At 43.5% G+C, this 24,986-nt stretch overlaps 1 protein-coding gene across 3 annotated transcripts in view; it reads left to right on the top strand.

Moving 5' to 3' along the window:
* The window catches only part of SLC24A2 (solute carrier family 24 member 2), an 83,366-nt gene extending 71,933 nt beyond the window's left edge, over positions 1-11,433 (top strand). For all 3 annotated transcript variants that reach the window (XM_053371815.1, XM_053371816.1, XM_053371814.1), the window contains 4 exons: positions 1,807-1,935; positions 5,409-5,498; positions 6,516-6,682; positions 7,907-11,433. In XM_053371815.1, the coding sequence (XP_053227790.1) occupies positions 1,807-1,935; positions 5,409-5,498; positions 6,516-6,682; positions 7,907-8,156 (636 nt within the window). In that variant the 3' untranslated portion in view covers positions 8,157-11,433. The remainder of the gene's footprint in view (positions 1-1,806; positions 1,936-5,408; positions 5,499-6,515; positions 6,683-7,906) is intronic.
* Positions 11,434-24,986: the final 13,553 nt, after the last annotated feature.

The following is a 24,986-nucleotide window of genomic DNA, read 5'->3' as shown; positions in this document are numbered from 1 at the left end:
ATTCACTTACAAAAATATTGGAGCCTGTGATGTTAACATGATGAAACAGCAACTAGACCTGCCTGAAAACAATTTGGAATAGGCTCCTTCGGGAGATTGTGGGCTCTCCTTCCTTGGAGATCTTCAAGCAGAGGTTGAATGGCCATCTGTCAGGACCGCTTGAGCTGAGATTTCTGCATTGCGGTGCATCAGACTAGATGATTCTCGGGGTCCCTTCCAATTGCACAGTTTGGTTATTTTATGCATAGTAAGGTAAATGGCGTTTCCGTGAGCTGCTCTGGTTCACCAGAAGCGGCTTTGTCATGCTGGCCAGATGACCCAGAAGCTGTCTGCGGACAAACGCCAGCTCCCTCAGCCAATAAAGCGAGATGAGCTCCACAACCCCAGAATCGGTCATGACTGGACCTAATGGTCAGGGATCCCTTTACCTTTTTAACTGAGTCACGCTGATTCAAAATTGCAGCAAAGCTACTCGGTTCAGCAGGGCTGTTGCAAACTGCTGCTGCTGCTGATAATGCAGTAAGACGGCAACATCATGGTTAATAATAATAATAATAATGACAACAACAACAATTTATTATTTATACCCCGCACATCTGGCTGGGTTTCCCCAGCCACTCTGGGCGGCTTCCAACAAAACACTAAAATACAATAACCTATTAAACATTAAAAGCTTCCCTAAACAGGGCTGCCTTCAGATGTCTTCTAAAAGTCTGGTAGTTGTTTTTCTCTTTGACATCTGGTGGGACGGCGTTCCACAGGGCGGGTGCCACTACTGAGAAGGCCCTCTGCCTGGTTCCCTGTAACTTGACTTCTCGCAGCTAGGGAACCACCAGAAGGCCCTCGGCGCTGGACCTCAGTGTCCATGCTGAACGATGGGGGTGGAGATGCTCCTTCAGGTATACTGGACCGAGGCCATTTAGGGCTTTAAAGGTCAGCACCAACACTTTGAATTGTGCTTGGAAACATACTGAGAGCCAGTTTAAAGCAAGACTATTATGGACCAAAACACATGTTAAAGTATATCCTAATTGGGATTTAGCATTTCTGTAGCCTGTACAGGAATCCCATTTTCCCCATCATTAAAAGCCTTGCTGAGTTGTGTAGATTAAGAAATATTAAGTAGGTGCAAAGTTTTTACGGCTGAATTGTAACTGATTCTCCTGTCCGAACATTCTACGTAGTGAATAGCCTCTAGGCTAGAAAGTGAGTTTTCACAGTATAGGTGGTCCGCCCCCCCCCATCCTTCGTGAGCACATGCAGCAATGAATGGGCTCTGCACTATTTATAGAACACAGAATCACACATTCTGGGCACATGCTCCATTTTTTCAAAGCACGTTTTTAGCCCTTATTGCTGAACATGAATGGGAAATGTTTGGTGAATGTTCAGGAGCTGGATGGGAAAGAGGAGGGATAAATTTTGATTATTCAGTGCTCTGTGAAGCTTTTTGCTGCTCCCCATTACTAGCAGAAGCAAAGCAAATTCACTAAAATAAGTTTGTGCTGCTTTGTCATCCAAAATCTGGGTTATATAATATTGCAAAAAAAGTGTTTTTTTTTTAAAAAGGAAATTCAGTGAAAAGTGTACATAGTTGGGACCCAAGACTGATATGTAACTATTACCTTTCTTTAGCACAAGATGCTAAAACTTGTGTAGTTTTTATGCTGATATTATTATTATTATTATTATTATTATTATTATTATTATTATTATTTACCACCCGGGCGGTGTGCAACATAAAAAGCACAACTTTCCGTTTTGCAGCCAAATTAACATTATTGCAATTTCTCTCCCTTGTAACAGGAAGAGGAGGATGAAGATCAGCCCCTCAGCCTGGCCTGGCCCGACACGCCCCGCAAACAGCTCACCTATCTGGCTATTCTACCCATCGTTTTTCCATTATGGGCTACCCTGCCTGACGTCAGAAACCCTGTAAGCAGTGCAATGATTCTTCCCTTTTTGTATAGGATTTGAAATATTGGGTATTGTCAGGGAACTGCCATCAGCTCAGAGGCGAGAGGGGGAAGGGCAGCTGGATTGCAGAAAGCCTCCAAAGATCGTGGGAAGCAGCACTTCCTCAGCGGAGGAAGGAAGCCCCGCCTCTAGTGGGGAAGAGCTTCAGGGCTTGGAGGATGCAAGGCAGTGCCAGGACACCATGCCTGAGCAAAATGGGGAGGAGGGAGGTCCCCCTTTACCCAAGCCTTCCCTGCGCAGTAGGCTTCCGCGCAGAGAGGGGAGGCGTCGGCTGGGGGTCAAGAGACTACTCTGCTGGGGAAAGTTTAAGAACCGCCCACTCTCAGATTCTGCTAGTGACTGAGCAAGACATGGAATTGAGACGTTCTGCACTGTAAATGTTTTGCACCAATAATAAAGCCTTCGAAAAGAGCAGTGAGGGACCTTGCCTGATTGCTCTCGAGCAACCACACTGATAGGCATAACAGGTATCTTCCTGTTTCAAAGTAGCAGATCTTCTCAAGATGTGTACGGTTGTTAGGGATCTGTAACTAAGTTCACGATCCCTTTGCCTCCGTTAAATTTCCTGGTGGAGAAAATACCCGGCAAAAGTTGCTGCGGGAAATGACATTTGGTTTGAGCCGTTCTTAACCTGGCAGACAATAGCTGTGAATATATTGCCATTTACCTATGTAAATATTTAATGGCAACCTATAAAATACGGCATGAATAGTCCTTTCATGTCGATCCCTGTGGCTGTTTCTTTAGATGTCTATTATCAGTACATATGCATAAGAAATAGTCCCCTTTGGATTCTGCAGGCGCCCAACAGTTTGTGTATCCTTCAGTCCCCTCTTCTGCAGAAGTTTCTGCATTCATTTGGATAAAGTGTTTTCCATAATAGAATCAAGGGAGCACACCAGTTCTTTCCTGGAAAGAAATTCCGTTTTTTGCTTTTAATTTCAGTGGAGCTTCCTTCCATGCAAATATAAAAAGCTTCACAGCCTAAGATTGTGCATGTTTCGCTTCTCACCTTTAGAGCCAAGCAGCCTGCCCCTCCCAAGTGAAGTTGTAGCCCCTCCATTTACTATTTTGTATTTCCTTCAGTGGGACGCGGGTGGCGCTGTGGGTTAAACCACAGAGCCTAGGGCTTGCTGATCAGAAGGTCAGCGGTTCGAATCCCCGCAACGGGGTGAGCTCCCGTTTCTCGGTCTCTGCTCCTGCCAACCTAGCAGTTCAAAAGCACATCAAAGTGCAAGTAGATAAATAGGTACCCCTCCGGCGGGAAGGTAAACGGTGTTTCCATGTGCCACTCTGGTTCGCCAGAAGCGGCTTAGTCATGCTGGCCACATGACCCGGAAGCTGTACGCCGGCTCCTTCAACCAATAAAGCGGGATGAGCACCGCAACCCCAGAGTCGGTCATGACTGCACCTAATGGTCAGGGGTCCCTTTACCTTTAGGCTTTAACACCTTTGTAGCATGCGCAAATGAGCAGCAAGGCAACTGGTTGCACCATCATACAGCGTAGTCCAGGCATGTCCAAAGTCCATTTTGGGGGCCTAATCCAGCCTGCTGGTTGGTTTAATCTGGCCCCTGTGGTAGTTTATTTCCTGAGGTAAAATCCTAAAAAAAACAAAAGCTCAACGACTTTGAGGGGAAATCATTAAAAAGCTCAACAACTTCAGTCCTTTAAAAAAGCCACGGTCCGTCATTTCATCAAATCTGGCCCTCTGTGAAAAAAGTTTGGACACAACTGTAGACAGATTAAACACTTAAAGAGAAATTCTCTTGGAAAGTCAGGGCCAGTGCAAACCAGCTGGGGTTGAGGAATGTACTAACTCTGATTCAAATGATGTCCCTGTACACCTTTTTGTTGTTGTTGTTGTTGTTGTTGTTGTTCTCAAAACTTATTTGGGTACGTTTTCCAAAGAAATCTTAATTAATTCACGTAGTTCTAGCAATGGATTCGTGCTGCTCATAGGAATATGCTTTAAGGAACAACTCGTTCGTTTTATCAAAAGTTATTTGGTAGTAATAATGACTGTCACCCAGTTAAAGAAATCTTAGTCAATTATGGATTGGCTTTAATCAAACTGGCAATTCATTCTTTATGCTTTGGAGGACGTAGGTGTATTTTCACGAGTGATACCATTGTAGGAGAGGCATTACCTCCCATGAAGAATAAATGTAACTTCTTTGATGGTGCCTATCATCTGTAGCTGCGCTGTATTCAAAAGCTCGCTAGGCAGCACATTTTAATAATGTTAATTATTTTTCTGCACGTACTTACACAAAAGCACTTAGAGTTAAAATAATTAACATTATTAAAATGTGCTGCCCAATTATTTGGGGAGCTTTTGCATTGATTAACCTAATGTTTAAAGGTTGTCGCTCTAGTTTTAATGTATTGCACTTCATAATTTAAGAGCTGAAATGTGCATCAAGGAAATCTAAATTGCTCAGATGAAGCATTGCATATCAGCTGCACTGAGCCAGCTAATCTTCCTTCAAGTTGCTGAATCCAATTGGTGTTGTCAGGGTGGAAATTGGATATTTGCTTTATAGAAAATACTTGTCAGCATGTCCTATTGCCATGACGGCAGGAAAAATGCCTAGTAATAAGGAAGGTGCTAGGTTCTTTCCAATACGCATTACAAAAAAAGTCATGCATTTCTTCTGGAAGGAAATGTTCAGATGGGAAATAGGCAAAGGTAAAGGGACCCCTGACCATTAGGTCCAGTCGTGACCGACTCTGGGGTTGCGGCGCTAATCTCGCTTTACTGGCCGAGGGAGCTGGTGTACAGCTTCCGGATCATGTGGCCAGCATGACTTAGCCGCTTCTGGCGAACCAGAGCAGCACACGGAAATGCCGTTTACCTTCCCGCCGGAGCAGTACCTATTTATCTACTTGCGCTTTGAACTGCTCGCTTTTGAACTGCTAGGTTGGCAGGAGCAGGGACCGAGCAACGGGAGCTCACCCCGTCGCGGGGATTCAAACCGCCGACCTTCTGATCGGCAAGCCCTAGGCTCTGTGGTTTAACCCACAGCGCCACCCATGTCCCTTCAGATGGGAAATAGCCGGTGGATAGTTTCAACTAATCCTTTCAGAACCCTTTTGCCATGCCCTCTCTCACATTAGAGATGCAAAGATCTCGTGGAAATGTGCTTCGAAGACACAGGGGCATTTCAAATTAGAAGGGCCGGCTCCTGGATGCATTAAGGATTAAATTATGAAAAGGTTTATTACAGGAGCATTTCTTCTGATTATTTCTGTCTGCCTTGAAGGATTAAGTCAGAAGGATAAAAATGTGGTTGGGGTGGATTGGCCATGCACATAGAAGCAAAACAGATTACACATCTGGGTAAATTTCAGTAGAATGCCTCATTTTGTGGACTTTGGACTAAACTAGTAGCACCTCTGCTTACTGTTCCCATTCTTTCTGTTTTTCAGAGCTCAAAGAAGTTTTTCCCCTTAACGTTTTTCGGATCCATCTCTTGGATAGCAGTATTTTCTTACCTAATGGTCTGGTGGGCACATCAAGTAAGTGAAAGATACATCTCTATTTTGTGTGTAACCATTCCGGTCTGAAAATTTCACTATATCGCAAGCTAACTTAATTTGATACATCTAATGGCTTTTTTACTCTGCTTCTGTACCTTGACGATAAAACTGGTAGAGTGAGATGAAGCTTTGGATGTAAGGATGGGGGACGGAAGCTGTTTTTTATTTAGTACTGTTATTTAAGACCTTCTGGGGCAACTTAAAACAGGAAAGGGATGTGGAGCTGTAGAACAATACCATAAAATAAGTAAAATAGCCATTTCAGCATAAAAACAGAACAGGGTACTGAAGAAACCCACCCTGGAAAAATAAAAAGGTTTTCAGCTGGTGCTGGAAAGATGCCAGACAAGAGGTGCCACAGTCGGAAAGGCCCTGTATCCAGGCACAGCCCTCTTCATTTGAAAAAGTGCTATAGATCTGTAGAAGAAATTCTGAGGATAATTTTTATATCTAAAAATGTACCTATGGAGTTGGGGAGCTAAAATAGCATGGTGCTCAAAAGTGAAATCAGCAGCACACCTAACAGCTTGAAGAATGCCAGACCAGCTAAGGGAACAGGTAACAAATGCTGAAAGCCCTTTGAAAGAAGACCATTGGTGTTATTAGTTCAATAAGGAAAGCTCTCTTCATAGATCAGCTAAGACTAAATATGAACTCACCAAAGAGCAAAGGGAAGGTCTGCTCGGACATGTAGCCGTTCTTCCTCCTGGCGACCTGCTCCATTAAGGACGTCAGCCCTGAATTAAGCACACAGAGAGACTAGAGCAGGCATAGGCAAACTCGGCCCTCCAGATGTTTTGGGACTACAACTCCCATCATCCCTAGCTAACAGGACCAGTGGTCACGGATGATGGGAATTGTAGTCCCAAAACATCTGGAGGGCCGAGTTTGCCTATGCCTGGGCTAGGGTATACTTCTCTACTCTGCTAAGTAAAGTATGTTTCGCAAAGAAGCGTTTCTCGCTGCCACGATTTCAGCATATTATTTTGTGTTTAGGTGGGAGAAACCATTGGCATCAGCGAAGAAATCATGGGTCTGACGATTTTAGCTGCAGGCACATCGATCCCTGACCTAATTACCAGTGTTATTGTGGCACGTAAAGGCCTGGGGGACATGGCAGTGTCCAGCTCTGTCGGAAGTAACATCTTTGACATCACTGTGGGGTAAGTAATGTTTTTCTTTTTTTTTAAAGCAGCAGCACCCAATTTTAACTTAAGCCACAGATTGAAACTTCACACTACAGTTATTAGTTGCAGTTCTTTCTTGCTACTTTGGGGAAAAGATGTAAATTAGAAATACGAAACCTCAAGGGAAAAGTAGTTCTCAGCCTGTGAAAGCTGCTCAAAGTTACTTCTCTTCATGGATTTGTTTATCATTTTTACCAGTTAACATACTAAAAATTTCTTAAGAGGTTTACATAGGAACAGGGGGTGGTATTCAAACTAAGTCTAAAGCAGACCCATTGAAAACAGTGAACCTCACTTTGTTAGGCACATTCATTTGAAAGGGTCTACTCTGAGTAAATTGAACACCAGCTAATAAAATGCTCTAAAATCTAGATTAAAAACAAGTTAAAATAGGACACAACTGCGTATCACAAATAAAACTGAGTGGTTTATATTAACAACCCAGCCATACGTAAAGGCATGTTAAATGTGACATTCTTATGCTAGTTGGTGTTGGCTTTATCATATAGCTTTCACTGCCACTGTGTTGATGGTGTGGCAAAATGCACTTTTGCTGCCTTTGACCACTGTCTGGAGAATGGTGTGATACTCAAGGTGACAGGAGCCGGTTCTCCTTACAGTGGACCTCAGCCAGCAACCTCCTCGTCATCTTCTGGCGCAGAAAACACTTCTCCCCATCTAATGCACTTGTTGTTGTTGTTTAGTTATTTAGTCGTGTCCAACTCTTCGTGACCCCATGGACCAGAGCACGCCAGGCACTCCTGCCTCCCGCAGTTTGGTCAAACTCATGCTGGTAGCTTCAAGAACACTGTCCAACCATCTCATCCTGTCGCCCCCTTCTCCTTGTGCCCTCCATCTTTCCCAGCATCAGGGTCTTTTCCAGGGAGTCTTCTCTTCTCATGAGGTGGCCAAAGTCTTGGAGTCTCAGTTTCAGGATCTGTCCTTCTAGTGAGCATTCAGGGCTGATTTCCTTCAGAATGGAGAGGTTTGATCTTCTTGCAGTCCATGGGACTCTCAAGAGTCTCCTCCAGACTCTAATGCACTACCATTCTCCAAAGAAATGTTTCCGTGCTCCCTACTGATAGCCTTTCCAATGTCGCTTGTGAGCTAAATCACACTGTCTTCCAGTTGTTAGCAAAGCCTACCTTTGCGAAAGCTTTTCCAATATTGTCTCTCTCTCTCTCTCTCTTCCCCCAACAGCCTTCCTCTGCCATGGCTCCTCTATGCTGTGATCAACAATTTCGTCCCCGTGGCCGTGAGCAGCAACGGGCTCTTCTGCGCAATAGTCCTCCTTTTCATCATGCTGCTCTTCGTCATCCTCTCCATTGCGGCTTGCAAGTGGAGGATGAACAAATTCCTGGGCTTCACCATGTTTGGGCTTTACTTTGTGTTCCTGATCGTCAGTGTCCTTCTAGAAGACAGGATCATCGTGTGCCCTGTGTCTATTTGACAAGGAAGGAGGTGCCACTTTCTTGAACAATACCCCACTCCCCACACACACACAAATTGCAAAAGCAAATGCCCAAACCAGAACCAGACAAGAACAAAGAAACAGTCTTGCAAGACAAGATAAGCAACGTCTTTGGAACCCTCTAATTTAAAACAGTGGGGAGAGGGAGAGCTGAAGTCATGAAGCGAGGCGTGGAGAAGTTCAGCTCATACAATTGCTGCCGCTGAACCGTGTTGTGGCTGCTTCAGAAACATGGTCTTGGAGAAGTCCCATTGCTTATCTGTTGGAGGTATTGTGCATGTATTTTATAACAATGTTAAGCTATTATGCATGCTACACCTAGGATCTGCTCCCATGCATCTTTCTCTCTCTATCTATATATTAACAAATACATGCTACACAAAGAGAGAGAGAGAACGCAATATCTTATAAACATACAGGAAAATGCCGATATCCATCTTTTGGGAGACGCAATTCTCCTGTTTGGGATTTTATCTGTTCATGTAATGTAACAGAAAGAGTTATCAGCACCCAGTGCTGTCAGCATGAAGCGAACGACAGACAAGAGACGACTCTCCGTAGATCGTGTGCTGTTCCGGTGCAGCTAGCACGTGACGTGGACACGGAGGCTCTGCAGGTTTGAGAAGCGTGCAGATGTTTAGAGCAGATCAGTAGAAGTTGGGTTGATCCACACACCCCAGACTGTGAGAAATCAATAACCTTTATATGAGGCCAGTCAAATTAAACAAAACAAAAAAGTTCGGATACTTGCATCTCCTGTATGTTCCTGCTTATCACAGCATTACTCCAGCAGCAAGCAACTATTATGTACATGTGTGAAAGAAGCGTCACAGGTCGCATATCACAGAGGTTGTGCATTTCCTCTTATATAATACTTTACCAGTGGCGGAAGTTTGCACACTCAGATGTGCAGCATCGGAGAGGCGAGTGGTCAAGCGATGTCCATGCATGTGAGAACCAGCCTTTAATCCCCAAAAAGATGCACCCTGGCTTGCTCTGGCTTCCTTAGAAGGATCTCTGCATTTTTGCTATTGTTCTTCATCTATATATATATATATATATATATATATATATATATTAGCAGGACATCTTTGAAGTACTTACAGGTAAAACCCACACTTGAAGTGTGGACTCCCATCGCCCACAGCATTTACGTAAAAATGTACCACTACTACATAAATATACTCATTTTGGTAGTGCAGCAATACTGTAAGGATACAAAGTCATTTTAAATACTGTTTCCATTAGTACATTTGCCTTGTCATATGAAAGATGCTAGTGTGGCTTCCATGTAGCTTTTTAAAATAGAACTTCAAAACTGCTCTATGATGGGGACAAGAACAGAAGCGGATAAATCCCATAGGTTATTTCCTTTTGTTACCTGCACTGCTGTGCACACTTCCATGTTCCTTTTCTGCTAAAACTTTGGGGATGTTTGAGAAGGTAAATCATTTCTAGGGATGTGGAACTAAGTGGTTTGAAGCCGTTTTCTGAAGTTGCTGAGGAATGGGAAGATCTAATTGGGACAGTGAACAATTAAAGTTTCATCCATCTCCTGTAGAAGCCCCAGGAAGAGGGACAGTAGCAAAGGAGAAGCAAAAGAGGTTTCATATTTACTAAGACTCAGCATTAAATAGAACAGCTGTAAAAAAACTTTTTTAAAAAACCAGCCCTTCCTTCTACAATAATCAGCACTTATCTGTGAAGCATCTTCTACCTTGTTAAAACTCATGCCATCTCAGTTCCGTGAGTGATTCATTACCAGTGTTCTTGATACCCTAGGTCACCCATGTGCCATGGAAACATGATACTTAAGACCATATAACTGAGGATTCAGCAGATGTTGATGCTGAGCTTTCCTGTTCGTCTCACGCTTCCGCTTTCCTTCGTACTCTGTCTATGCATGCATCTGTACATAGCTATATTCATGCATAGCTATATCCAGGTAAATCACAGAACTCACAGAAAACAAGCCTAGATATTAGCCTAGGCATATTAAAACAAAAGTGGTGGAAAGCGAGATAACAAGTGAAAGCAAGAAAATTACCAAACACTAGCAGCATAACTGCTGTTCCTTTCTTGTTTCTAAGCTGCTGCAGCATCTTCCTGGGCAAACCTTTGTTTGTTTTTGTTTCCTGGAACATCCCTGGTGCCCTTTTGAGGCCCTGTTTGTTCATTGTGCCCTTTGGGGTTGCATTCAGGGCTGGGCTTGATACTGACACACATACCGCCATGTTGTAAATTCTATGCATGTTCCTTGAGGTTTACTCCAGCTTCCAGAATCTAGCAGGGCTTTCTGCCATCTCACAGGATTGCAGCCAAAGTTAATATCCGTAGGTTGTGTTAAAATACCTGGGCTAGGATTCAAAGATCTGTTCGCCCCTAAAGAGGGAGCTTTGCACTTGTGTTTCACAAACATCTCTTCTGAAATGCAAATCGGTTGTGATAGGACACTGGGTGGGGAGGTTGTGGGGGAGGTCAGAAATTGGTCTGGATGATTCTAAGCCCTTGGACATGCCCAAAGCACTTCTTTTTATCTTGGCCCTTTTTATCTTTGTTTGAAAAGTTAAAGTGTAATTTGTTCATGCCCATAGAACAGGCACATCCAACTTGCAAGAGACTGCGATCTACTGTTGTTGAGTTTTTTGGGGGGAGGGTGAGCTTTTGGGGGGGCGATCCACCATGATCAACCACAGACACCCCGCAATCGACCGGTAGATCGTGATTGACCGGTTAGACATGCCTGCCATAGCGGTCTTCAGCTTTCTTTCCAAAATGTCAGCTGTGAGGGCAGTTCCATCTATGGGCTGCTGTCACCAAGAACTCCCTATCTCATGCCACTGCCCTTCTGCCTTCTGCCATGGATGAAATGAAGAGCAGGGCATCTCCTGCCAATCGTAATCTCTGGGTCGGTTGGCAGTGAGTAAGATGATCCTCAGGTCCTTGAGTCCTGAGTCATTTAGAGCCTTTTATGCTAACAGCAAGTCCATAAGCTGGGTCTGTGGAAAAGCTGGTTGCAGTTCTTAAGCTGAACAATCCTTTGCATAATTAGTTGAGAAAAACTGCTTTTTCTCTTCTTTTGCAGTTCAGTAGCTTCACTTCTAAAGGTAATGATGTAATGGCATTGATGAAGATGGCATGTACTAACTTGCTTGAGTTGGGTGGGCTGGCAAAACATCATAGATCATTTTTATCCAATAGCTGTTTGTAGCCTTTACTTGCAGATTCACACCTGCAATAAAGACATGGGGGAGGGGAGAAAATATGCATTTTGGGGTAGGAAGAAGCTGTACGGCACTTCATCTCTCAGGAATCAAAATCCACATTAAAATTGGAGCAGCTTCAGATGCAAGATTATGATTAAGGGTTTGGAATGCATGTCATAGGAAGAAAGGCCGCTGACTCAGAAGTAGGCTAGCTTTTCAAAAACACCATTTGGGGAGACAACTGTGCAGGAAGCTGTGGGGTGGGTGGTTCTGCAGAACAACACAGTGACATTTGGAGAGGGACAGAGAACCTTAGGAACAAACAGTTCCAACAAATGGCTGGCAGAGATGCTCCTCGCAGAGTTCTGTGCTTTCCACCGCTCAGTTTCCATGGCTTCAGCATTCCTAGTTGTTTGGAAAGTTAAAAGTGCAATATTAGGTTATTAGAACCTTGTAGCACAAATCATTGGCATCATCAGCACATGAAATGCAGCCACACATGTTTATTTGTGCCCTGATTACCCCCTTAGTGCTGTCAAGGCATAACTATGTATTTACAAGACACAATGGGAAGAATAACCCCATCAGGGCCTAGAACCACTGAAAGTGTAGACAATTCTCAGAAACCAGAATGGAGGCTTAGTTTCCAACAGTAGAGAGTATGACTTCTCTTAATAACTCTTTGACCCTTCTCAGGAAAAAAAAAGAGGGGCAAATTAACATAATTAATTCCAGTTGCAGAATTCAGCTTTTCTTGGCGCAGGACTTGAATTCCTTAGGCGCTTAATTAAAATTTGTTTTTAGCGCAGAGTACACAACAGCCCTGATGCTTTCTAATTCTGTGTAGTTATGAAACATCTGGCTGACTTCAGATAATCCAGGACTTTGCCCAATACTTTCTTGGACATTTTAATATCAGTGAGATGACTGTATGCTTTTCAAAACTCCGTAGTCAGGTATGCCTGAGATCCTTTATAGATTACAGAAAGTAGTACTTCTCATAGATTAGGCTTGGTTGAATTTCACATCGCTGTTTTAAAGTGCTGCAGTTCCTGCTTTGAGAAGCACCAGTGAGATTTAAGTGGTGCATTGCTCTTGATAGCTTTCTCTGCAAATTTCTGGTCCTTCTGTAGTTAAAAATAAAATGTCCCCTGAGTGCTTCAGCTCCTGCTAGTTTAAACTAGTACCGACATTCCCATCAGAGCTGTAATACAAGTGAGGTTTTCCTTGCATGCAGACGGAAAAGCTTATCTAGTGACGGTCACTTGAATGGCTGTAGATGGCGATTTTGAATTGAGTTCGAAATGGTTAGATGTTAGGCATTAAGTGCAGATTTCTCGTGTACAGAAACACATTCAGTTTGCATGTAAAGTGTGTGGACCCCAATGGAACTTGCGCCCAAACATGCTTCAGGTTTATTTAAACACACACACACTTGGGCTGCAATCCTGTATCCACTTACCTGGAAGTGAGACCAGTGAGCCAGACTTGACTAAAAACTTGCAGTAGCAGCACTGGCACAGTTGTGGTTCCCTCTTCTCCCTCTGTGTGCTTCTGCCGCTGCCGCCACCCTGCAAACGACTGAATAGACCTGTACAGGGTTGCACTGTTAGATGCAAACACTAAGCAACAAGTAGATAAATAGGTTCTGCTGTGGTGGGAAGGTAAACTGCGTTTCTGTGCGCTCTGGTTTCCGTCATGGTGTTCCGTTGTGCCAGAAGCGGTTTAGTCCTGCTGGCCACATGACCCGGAAAGCAGTCTGCAGACAAAGCCGGCTCCCTCGGCCTGAACGCGAGATGAGCGCTGCAACCCCATAGTCGCCTTTGACTGGACTTAACCATCCAGGGGTCTACCATAGACCCCTGAAGAATCACATCATTCTGATTTGGAAAAGCGGGTTGCTAACAGTACTGCAGAGGACCTCTGAAGGCTGCTGGTGTTCTGTAGATAGTGGCGCTCAATGCAAATTGCATTTCTTTTTTAACAGGGAACATTGCCCACCAACCTAGGCAGCTTGCCTTACACAGAGTTAGACCATTTGTCCATTTAGCTCAGTACTGTCTCTACTAGCTGGCTGCACCTTCTTCGAGTTTCTTCCCTAGCCCTAACAAGAGATCCCAGGGATTGAACCTTCAACTTTATTCATACAAAGCAGATGTTCCGTGCAGTCCTTCTCCGGTGTAATTCCAAAAATTTGATTCTCCAGGGTCAGATTACCACCTTGATAGCAACCTTTTTTGTTTTTAAGTTGATTTCAGAAATTAATATTGCAAAAGCCTCCAACATCACATTTAGTCATTGGGGGAATGACCTGGAAAGCTGTACCTGTGTCGTTCCACTGCTGCAGTTTGCAAATTACTTTCTGCAGAACAGATCTACATACGTCAGTAGAACTACTTCTGAATAAGTATCCTGTAAATTGCAGTTCAGTAACAAATTTGCACTTTCTCAAGATCAGCCATTGATTGTGAAACATTGATAAAGCATTATGAATGACAATCATATATTATTTTTTTAATAGAGTATTTTTTAAAAAACCCAAGCAAGCAAACCCACGTTTCCTTTGTTACTTAGGGGGGAGAGTATTGATTTCAAGCTGCTAATTATTTACTTATTTTAAAGAATTGTGTTTTGTTTTTTTAAAAAAAGAAATTAATATATGCAGGCCCAAAATAATAATTTATTTTTATGTGAATTTATTTATTGCTATTCCTCGAATGAAAATGGGACAAATGAATCAGTATTTTCTCTGTGAATAAAAAAATTTGTACATAGTGTGAAAGCTCTTATTTGTACATAAGTGTTGCAGAAATATTCTTCTGAATGTATTTCTTCACTATAAGTACTGAATTTTAATTATTGTGACTCGTGTACACTTTTCCACAGCTACTCTGTGTTCCTGTAACTCCTCATAAGGCACCTTGTGTAACTTAAAAATCATATAAGTGTGGAAATAAATGAACAAATTTAAAATGTGAGCGACCTAAACAAGGCTGTGTTTTCTTTTTCTCCTCCAACTCCACCTCCCAAAGAACCTTGGGAAACATAGTTTGTACCACACAAAGCTACAGTTCCCAGCAAGCCTAACAAACCTTAGGCTTCTTCGGGCAGGGGAGTAATGTGTCTTCTTAAATATATAAACTTTATTTATAACTCTTTGCTGGAGGGAGTTTGGCACGAGGTTCCTGTTCTGGGCTCTGCCCCTGTACTGTTCATGATACAGCTCTCCCCACAGAGATAGTTGTCATCGCACCAAACACATCACCAAGATTTAAATTGGTACGTTTCCAATTATCGCTGTAGCAACTTCGGACCTAGATATTTTTAGATTAAAGCTGCTTAGCAGCAAGGAAGTCATATGCTAGTCTCTCAGCAAGATGCTTTTCTGTTTTCTGAATCTAGTGGTCCCTCGAAAGTCCAGCAACGGTGCACATCTAGGTAGGCAAGGGGGTCTGGGTGCTCAAAGAGCTTGGCTTTCCCGCAATGCCCACTTCCTGCTGATGGCTTCAGCTAGTCAACAGTCAAAATACCTATCAAAATAGCTTATTAAGTGCAAGGCTGCTCTGCCACCCTTAAGCTTCTTGCAGCCTGCCCCACTAGGCTTCCTGCTAGAGACTTTTCCTGGAAGCCTTAATGGAGGACAGGGGGCAGGTAGCAGACAGAAGGCAGAGCGTCTCAGCGAAGGAAATCTAGCCCCTCGAAAAAGCAGCCCTATCTCACCCAGATTAGCATTGGCAGGTGCCAGGAAGAGTGCGCCGGGCTCATATGGGACTGTGCCAGCACCTCTGTGTTTAGCAACAGGTGTGCTTGTGGCAATCACACAGGGTCCCCAGACGTTTCACCATCTATTGATCCCTGTGCCACCACTTTATTTCTCGCTGCCACCACCCAGGCCCTACCTGGTACAATACTGAGTCCAGTCAGGTTTAAATTGGAACATAAACTTCTGTTTATTTATTGCAGTTTAACAAGCGCGTGGTTTCATAAACGGTATCGGTCAATTACAATCATGGGGTGCCTATCCAGACCTATAACTTTCGCTACCTGATCTCACTCACTAAACCAGCTCTCAGACATTTACTTGTCTTCCTAGCTCCTAACTGTTCCTGACTCAACTTCTTTCGCTACACTAACTCAACCTACCCCCAGACTCTATCCCAATTCACTCCCACTCCAACCAACCACCCAACTCCCAACGAACTCCTCTCTTCGCCCCTCCCAGAGCTGATTTTATAGTCCCTCTGACTCCACCCCCCGGGTTCTGATTGGGTAACTTGTTTAACTAATTCACCTCCAGCACTCTCATATGTTAACGTCACAGTGCTCAAGAGCACATGAAGGAAATTTGGTGATTTAAAGTTGACAGTGTGTCATGATGGCAACTCATAGCAGGAACTGAAACATTGTAAGGGGGAAAAGTAGTTCGGGGGGGCATTGACTAAGGAAGAGGACTACAGCTCATTATTGTTAAGTCTTGTACAGCACAGGGTTAATTAGCTACTTTGCCAATTTCAATCTCGTGCCTGCATCAGTTACTGTACAAAAATTGATGTGCAATTATTACAAAGATGAGGTTTTGTGTTGTTGTTTTTTTAAAAAAAGAGCTGAGCTAAGAGATGGTAGTGTTGTTTCCAGCTTCTTAACAATTTCAGCAAATGTGTTTTGTCAATTTTTACATGTTCGATAGTACATTCTCTGGCAAACTCTATTGTCGTGTTCCTTAGCACCCGTTCTTGCAGCTACAAGTGTTAAAAACAAACAAAAATATGTATATGGTGGCTCCTAAAAATAAAGTGTCAAAAACCAAGGTAAAAAGGTACATATTCAGCAAACATATTGTCCATTCAAGGCCTGTGATATGAGGAGAGTATTTGAGGGCGCCCGATGAGCATGCGAATCAACCCAGGCAGGAAGAACTTTCCTCTCTTTGCGATCAGTTGTTCCAAACACTTGAATCAACTCACTGGTGGGACACACAGACTATGCACAGAGTCATAAGCCTTAACCATATATAGAGAATTCTAGAACTGTAGAGTTGGAAGGGACTATGAGGGTCCAACCCCCTGCAGTGCAGGAATTTTTTTGCCCCATGTGGGGCTCAAACCCACAACCCTGAGATTAAGAGCCTCGTGCTCTGCCAGCTGAGCTATCCTATCAGAATATGCACCAACAGTGATCAAGAGAAAGAAAGAAAGAAAGAAAGAAAGAAAGAAAGAAAGAAAGAAAGAAAGAAAGCAAGCATTGGGGGACCATAGCTGTCAACTTACAGATTTGAAAATAAGGGACCAGCAGCCTCGAAAATAAGGGATCAGGAGCCAAAATAAGGGATTTTCTGGGCACAGGTATGTTCGACTTCTGAGCCCCTCCGAGCCAAAGGCAGAAAGCCCAGCCAGCAGCCACTGAAGCCTATCAATAAGGGACAGCAGCGGGACATGGCGCTGGGATAAGGGACTGTCCCACCAAATAAGGGACGCTTGACAGCTATGTGGGGGACTGACAGGGTGGTGTGCCAAGATTTGGGGGTCGGGGGGAATTCATAGCAGGGGACCTAGTCTCGTTTGAAGCTTGGTGTTTAAATAAAATAGATAAAGCAATTTGGTTGCTATGCACCCAAGTAGCAAATAAGGCATTCATCATTTAAGTGGGACTAAAGAAGGAAATGATTGATGGGTTCAGGCAAGTAGGAAAATAAGTGAGCAAATTATGTAAGAGATTACACACAGAAGTAGCAGTGCCATTCTATGTACGTCTACTCTGAAGCAAGTCACACAGGGGTCATTTTGACTTACTCCCACACAACATAGGCTCTATGGACTTAAATGGCTAATGGACAGACAGGAACGGCAATCCCCTGGGAGCAGATCTCACTGAACACAGCTGGACTTGCTTCTGAGTAGACATACCTAATATTTCACTGTAAAGGCTTTACTGTCGCAACGAACTTTAGCATCCACTTGCGTAATTTACAGAAGTGTCTCCTTGGTGCAAAATGGACCAGAAATTACTTGGTGCTAAGTCTGTGTAGCGCAATTGCGGGTGGCGCTGTGGGTTAAACCACAGACCCTAGGACTTGCCAATCAGAAGGTCAGCGGTTCGAATTCCTGTGACGGGGTGAGCTCCCGTTGCTTGGTCCCTGCTCCTGCCAACCTAGCAGTTCGAAAGCACGTCAAAGTGCAAGTAGATAAATAGGTACCGCTCCGGTGGAAAGGTAAACGGCGTTTCTGTGCACTGCTCTGGTTCGCCAGAAGTGGCTTAGTCATGCTGGCCACATGACTCGGAAGCTGTACGCCGGCTCCCTCGGCCAGTAAAGTGAGATGAGCACCGCAACCCCAGAGTCAGTTATGACTGGACCTAATGGTCAGGGGTCCCTTTACCTTTAAGTCTGTGTAGTGCAATTGCCAGTTACAAATCACAGCGTCCGACTCTGCTGGTTTTTACATCCTTTGGGCTGCGGACACAGTTTGACATTCCCCCTTCTGATTGAGCGGCTCTGTGACATCTCCCACCACATTGAGCAAATAAGCTTTTTCCATTCCAATGCTACGGTTTCGTTTGCGAGGAAATCTATCTACACCTGTCAGTCACAATTTAGGAAACAGTACAGGCTGAGATAACAGCACTGAGAACTGGGAGGACTGCAGATGGAGCTGCCCTCTCTGACTGGCTAAGCAAGGTCTGAGGTAAAGCTTGTTTCATTAACTCAGAGCCCTCTTTCTCACGCACAGCCGCTGCGCACAGGGAGAAGCCATGTGCCGTCCACCTTGTGAGCGGCTCTTGCATGGAGCCGGACATCTCTCAGTGGCAGGAACCTGATGCAAGCGTCTTTATATATCCTTAAACCTCTTACCAGTGCACCTTTCTTGGACGAGGGCAGCTCTGCGCAAGGTACAGAATGGGCTGGCGCTTGTGAGGAAAGGCGGTGGAAGAGTTACGGACTGCCACAATGCCAATGAAAGCAAGGCAGACAAATGCCAAAACATACATATACACAGAGAACAAGTCTTACTGTTCCTTAATTAAGTAATTGATTTAATGCAGGGCTGCTATATTTAAGCGGCAGTTACAATGCTTATTTGAAGAATCAGATTTCTATTATTTTCAAGCGTCCGTAATTAATTGGGCAATGGACCTTCAAAACACTGGTCTTTTTTTTATCACAAGCACTTGCAAGAGGTGCCCCAATGTTTTTTGGCGCAGGGGGACCTTTAAGACATCAAAGAAACTCGTGAGCAGTTTCACAGGAGGAAAAATCGGCAGTGCTCAGTTCCACTGCCCCCAAACAGGCAAAACAGCTAAGCACACCCCAAAACAATAGAAAAGGGCAGGGGTCCCCCAAGGCAGGCAAACCTTTCGGCAACAAAAAATAAATGAAAAAACAAACCCAAATGGGGAGGGGGGCCACGTTGGACCCAGGTAAATCTGCCCTGGTGGTCCTAGATTTACAATATCTGTGAGCGGCATAGGTGCAAACTTAAAATTGGCTCAGCTCTTTTGCAGCCTCCCCCAAAAATTTTTGGTATGTTGTCAGCATCTCATGTAAAGGTGACTAACTTTGGGTTCAATCAAGAGGGCTACATTGGCTCAGGCAAGGGGGGTTTCCTTGATTTCTGCCCACTGTGACCTATAGCTACAGCTCCGCACACTACACCTCACAGCCTCAGGATCAGCTGGGGGCAGGTGAGGGGGGCAGTAGGTCCAGGAAAGTCCCATGTAACAGCCATAGAATCATAAGAGCTGGAAAATAATAATAATAATAATAATAATAATAATAATAATAATAATAATAATAAAAATTATTTATACCCCACCCATCTGGCTGAGTTTCCCCAGCCACTCTGGGCGGCTTCCAATCGAGTGTTAAAAACAATACAGCATTAAATATTAAAAACTTCCCAAAACAGGGCTGCCTTCAGATGTCTTCTAAAAGTCAGAGAGTTGTTTATTTCCTTGACATTCGATGGGAGGGCATTCCACAGGGTGGGTGCCACTACCAAGAAGGCCCCCTGTCTGGTTCTCTGTTACCTCACTTCTCGCAATGACGGAACCGCCAGAAGGCCCTTGGAGCTGGACAGAGTGTCATCTGAAGGGACACAGAGTGTTAGAGTGTCATCTTGACCACACCACACACCCTCGCAATGCAGGAATCTCAGCCGTCAAACATATTGCAAGCATACCTTAGTGAATTTCAAGTAACAGAGGCAGATATTTTGAAAAGAAAAACGGTTCCACTGCTTTGCTATGGAGAATCCTCTTTGTAACATGCTGCCAAGTTTCTGCAGTTTCTCGCCTGCATTAAGTTCACACTGTTAGGTCAATGCTGCCCCCGTGTGGAACTAGATGCCACAGTGAGAGGTTTTCCCCAATACTCTCCGATAAGAGAGCACCTTGGTTCTCAAATGCCTTGGTACTCAGACAATTTGGAAGCCAAACACTGCAAACCCAGAAGTGTTCCAGTTTGCAAATGTTTTTTGGAAGCCAAACGTGCTCCGTTTTGAGTGTTACACTTCCGATTTGAGTGTTACGCTGAGGTCTGTCTGTATTTGTTATTTTGCGTTTTTGTGGCTCTTTTTTGTGTGTGTGTGTGTGACTGCGTGGAACCCAGTTCAGCTACTGATTGTGTGACTGCAATGCATTTTTTATTGCTTTCATTGTATGGATCAATGGTTTCATTAAGAGAATAAAGTTCATGTTAAATTGCTGTTTTAAGGGTTGTTTTTAAAAGCTGGAAGGGATTAATCCGTTTTGCATTACTTTCTATGAGAAAGCGCACCTTGGTTTTGGAACGCTTTGGTTTTAGAACGGAATTTTCGGAACGGATTAAGTTTGAGAACCAAGGGACCACTGTACTTCATAAAGGAAATCATATCCTCCAGCATTTCTCCAATGAAAATAAGGATGTCCTAAATAAGGAAAAGTGGGGCATTCAAATCAGAAATTTGGGTGGCTTCTGTAAATCCAGGACTGTCCCTGAAAAACAGGGACACTTGGAGAGTCTGGGAAAGCCAAATAAATTTGTGAAACTGTATTCTCTCCCCCCCGCCCCCATTTTATTCTCTCTCTGTGTGTGTGATGCTTGCCCCGTTATTAATACATTTATACTAGCCAGAATCCAAAGAACACAAGTAGTAATAATAATTTATTATTTATACCCCGCCCATCTGGCTGTGCCCCCCCCCCCAGCCAGTCTGGGCGGCTTCCAACAAAATATTAAAATATCGTAATACATCGAACATTAAAAGCTTCCCTAAACAGGGCTGCCTTCAGATGTCTTCTAAAAGTCTGCTAGTTGTTTTTCTCTTTGACATCTGGTGGGAGGGCATTCCACAGGGCGGGTGCCACTACCGAGAAGGCCCTCTGCCTGGTTCCCTGTAACTTGGCTTCTTGCAGTGAGGGAACCGCCAGAAGGACCTTGGTGCTTGACCTCAGTGTCCATGCTGAACGATGGGGGTGGAGACGCTCCTTCAGGTATACAGGACCGAGGCCGTTTGGGGCTTTAAAGGTCAGCACCAACACTTTGAATTGTTCTCGGAAATGTACTGGGAGCCAATGTAGGTATTTCAGGATCGGTGTTACGTGGTCTTGGCGGCCACTCCCAGTCACCAGTCTAGCTGCCACATTCTGGATTAACTGCAGTTTCCGGGTCACCTTCAAATGTAGCCCCATGTACAGTGCATTGCAGTAGCCCAAGCAGGAGATAACCAGAGCATGCACCACTCTTGCGAGACAGTCTGTGGGCAGGGAGGGTCTCAGCCTGCGTACCAGATGGAGCTGGGAGACAGCTGCCCTGGACACAGAAGTGCTTCTCATGCATCCAAAAGGCCTTTAGAGTTGTGATGTTCAAAGAACAACTTTCCTTACCCTATGACAAAATGGCTTTGGGAACTGAGACAGGTCAACAACAACCACCAGTTGCAATATGGAGGAAAGAGTGTCATGTCACCCGAAGAGGGGGGAAATGCCCAAGCCTTTGAGCTCTTACGATCCCACCTGGAGAAAATAAGGCCAAGGTGATCAAAATATGCTGAATATGTGTCTGTTTGTACATTGCATGCACATTTTAGAATACTACCCGTAGAGGATTTGCAAGCTTTGAAAGCAATTCAGAACTTAAAACTGTGAAGACGACTCTCCCCCAGTGTATTCTGCTTTTAGGGAAGCTTTTAATGTTTAATAGGTTATTGTATTTTAGTGTTTTGTTGGAAGCCGCCCAGATGGGCGGGGTATAAATAATATACTACTACTACTACTACTACTACTACTATTATTATTATTATTATTATTTTCTTTTTCATGCACGCACACACACACACACACACACACACAATCACACGAGACATTGTGCCTGGCCTCTGCTCACCTCAGACTGGCAGACCTCTTCCAGCAGAAGAGTTGTACTGATACAGCAAACCAAAACATACGAATTTTGAAGAACGCTTTGCATTAAATTGGCATGTAGCCTGTGAGGACACCAGGACACAGACTTTAAGAGCAATCACCGTATCTCTCTGAGACCAGAATCCTGCACACTAAATGGATGTTTTGTCTTCAATCTTAAAACATGCTTCCTATTAAGTAAGTCCCAAATGCTGGAATATACTTTTAAGAAAGTAGAGTAAAAAGAAAACTTCTCAGTGTTGATTTTATAAAAAAAAACAAAATATGAACAGGGTTCTAGTCCTCAAGGAAGCAGATGAAACCTTTCTCCCAAGGGTTACAGCAAATCCAAGGCAGGCTTCCAGGGATGAGGAATTTGACGCCTTAAAAAAAATAAATGTGAAGAACTTCTGGCAATGTTTGCTCAGCCACATGTTTATTCTTTCACTCTCCGCTTTCTCACGATTCCCAACCAGCCTTCCCCGGTTCCAAAGTGGATCAAAATAAAAAGTCTGAAAGCAAAATTCCAAATACTGAAAAAAAGTGACTTTTACAGAAACGTTTAATTTTTTCCAAGTACTTTTTTTTTTCCTTTTGCAGAAAAAATATTAATAAGTGGAGAGCTTTCAGCAAACCTATCTGTAACCTCTGCCTGACCCCTCTGCAGTTACCTCCATTAATACTGCTCGAAATACTACATCTCTGCAATGGAAAGGATACCTGCTATATTAGAGAGAACTATATACATTTCAGCCTCTTTCAGGCTACAGAAAGGTGCAATGCATTGGCTTCCCTGTTCTATAGATGACGATGGAAATTACTAACGGATCTTTCCATCACAGCCTCTATTAAACCCATTCTTTTCAGAGAGAAGTTCCAAAGGAAAGATTTTATTGCAGTACACAGTGAAGAAGATTTAACACTGAACATTTTACTAAATCATACACAAAGGAATTAAAAGTTTGCTAGGTTTTACATGAAACTTGCTCAGTTTTAAAACGCAATCTTGTCAAGTGGTACCATCCCATGAGTCACGTTGAGTTCTTAAGCAATTCACGGTATATGGTTTGTGCATGTGTGTGTATTTTAACATCCGCAGAAAACCAAAACACACATTGAAGGTTAACACTGTACTGGAGTATTTCACAAATTTCCTAAGCTTAAAAACAAAAACAAAGACAGACGGTGGTCCCAGAAAACCCTAATAAACATCAAATAAATTGGAGCAAATAGAAGTTCAAAGAAACGAAACAGGAACAATGGGTCACATTCCTATCTAGGCTCTTCTGCATGAAAATCTTTTGTGGTCAGCCAGAGACAAAGCCTTTTGGTTTGAAATGGGCCTTGCCGTGGGTTTTCCGAGCCAGAAGTGAGAGAGTCTGTCATGTGCCAATGCCACACATCTGACGACGAGGTAAGCCATGCTCCTGTCACAGCAAAACATGGAGGTACCACCTGGGTCAGTTAGGTGCCCGTCAGAAATCAAGCTTGAGCTCTCCGTTTATTTAGTTAGAGTGACCATATCTCAGCTTAATAAGCCAATGAGCGTTAACTTTTGTGTACATCAGAAAACAAACCAAGCCATCTTTGTTGGAACTGGGGAGCTATGGTTAGTGAGTAGCTTCTGCCCAAGCCAGGCATTGAAGCCAGCTTCAAATGGTGATTTAATACCCCGGCTCCTTCAAAGTGTTAACCATAATTTTTCCTTGTTTGCACAAAACAGGAAACTATGGTTAACTGGAAGGCTACCTGGTCCGTTTCCTAGTTCACGTGAAGGGAGAAGGCAGGAAGCACCTACACAACATTAAAACTGCTTTGTCATTAAGCTTTATATGGAGCTGGGTAAAATTAAAAAGCTAAATTTTGGGGTTAGAATACAGAATAGAACAAGGTATGTTATACCTGGAGTTGGGACCCAAAAAAATTATGTATTTTTCCAAAGCAGCTAGATTCTCTGAGGCCTATATTAATCATCATGCTTTCTGGTCAGATGTTATAGATTGCGCCAATGGCTCATGCAACATTTGCATCATGTTGTCCTAAAAGTTGAAACAGCTTTCATGAATTTAGCTTGTGAACCACAGTCTTCGCTGTTGTTGAAATGAAACTGCAACCTCCTTAAAACCAAAACATGTGCCAGAATATGAGTGCTCTCTGCATGAGCACTCTCTAAAACTCTGTCATGGCAACATGTGGCAAAAAAACCCCATATTTGACAGCTAAACTTCAACCTTTCAGAGTTCATTTATTTGCTTGCAAAGAGCCAGGGATTTAAATGCAGATTAAAAGGTAAATCGGTTTTTCAAAAATCTGGTGGCTTATTGTTACATTAATCTCTTTCCAAGAACTCAATGCATTATTCAGTTGCTACCAAAAGGGAACTGAAGGTGGGATAATAAAGCCATGTTCAGTCATTTCAATCAGTACTTGGGGCACAATTAGCTAAATGTAGATTTTTTTATTTTTTGTTTTAACATCTCATTTCATTAGTGGGGATTAATCTATTAAAAATCAAGGCTAAGATGTCTCAACAGAAACAGCAGCCAGAAAAGTGTGCATCATGATATGTATGTGTGTGTGTTAATTATATGTTGATAACAAAGTGTTTAATTGATTAATTGCTTCCTTGCCCACAATCACCTAACAGTGTTTTTTTTAGTCTGCTTATTGTCATAGATTGACAAACAGCCCCAAATAATAAGGATGAAGCTCAGAGCTCAAGCAAGTAGATCGGAATCTGAAGGTTCATTCTTAGTTCATTCTTAAATCTTGCAATTCAAATCTCTCAATGGAAGGAGAGATTTTCATGCATTTAGAGCTTTTAACCTACCCTCTTATTTTCCAGCCCAACTAAGTTCACACAGAGCAGACCCACTGAAATGAATGGGCCTAAGTTAGTAATACCAGTTGGTTTTAATGGGACACCTCTGAGTAGGATTAATATTGAATACCTTATTCACACTGCCCTCAAAGGCCCAACCTTATAAAGAGCACCTATGGCTGATCTGCCAACTCTTCTCCACTTCCATTGCCAACTCAACCCAGATTTCTGCTGTGATAACTTGAAAAGCAGCAGGTTGTTGACAAACACATGATGTCTAAGGGTTGCACAAGGCAGCCAGCATTCCAACTGGGGAAGGTTTGGGGGGGGGAGAAAGGTCTGTCCCGGGACCCCCAACCCCCTGGCACTGCCAAACCACCTCCACCACCAAGTGCCACAGTTCTGCTT

Source organism: Podarcis raffonei, chromosome 17 (genome assembly GCF_027172205.1).
Source record: "Podarcis raffonei isolate rPodRaf1 chromosome 17, rPodRaf1.pri, whole genome shotgun sequence".
Lineage (NCBI taxonomy): Eukaryota > Metazoa > Chordata > Lepidosauria > Squamata > Lacertidae > Podarcis > Podarcis raffonei.
This window is presented reverse-complemented; position numbering and strand designations above follow the sequence as displayed.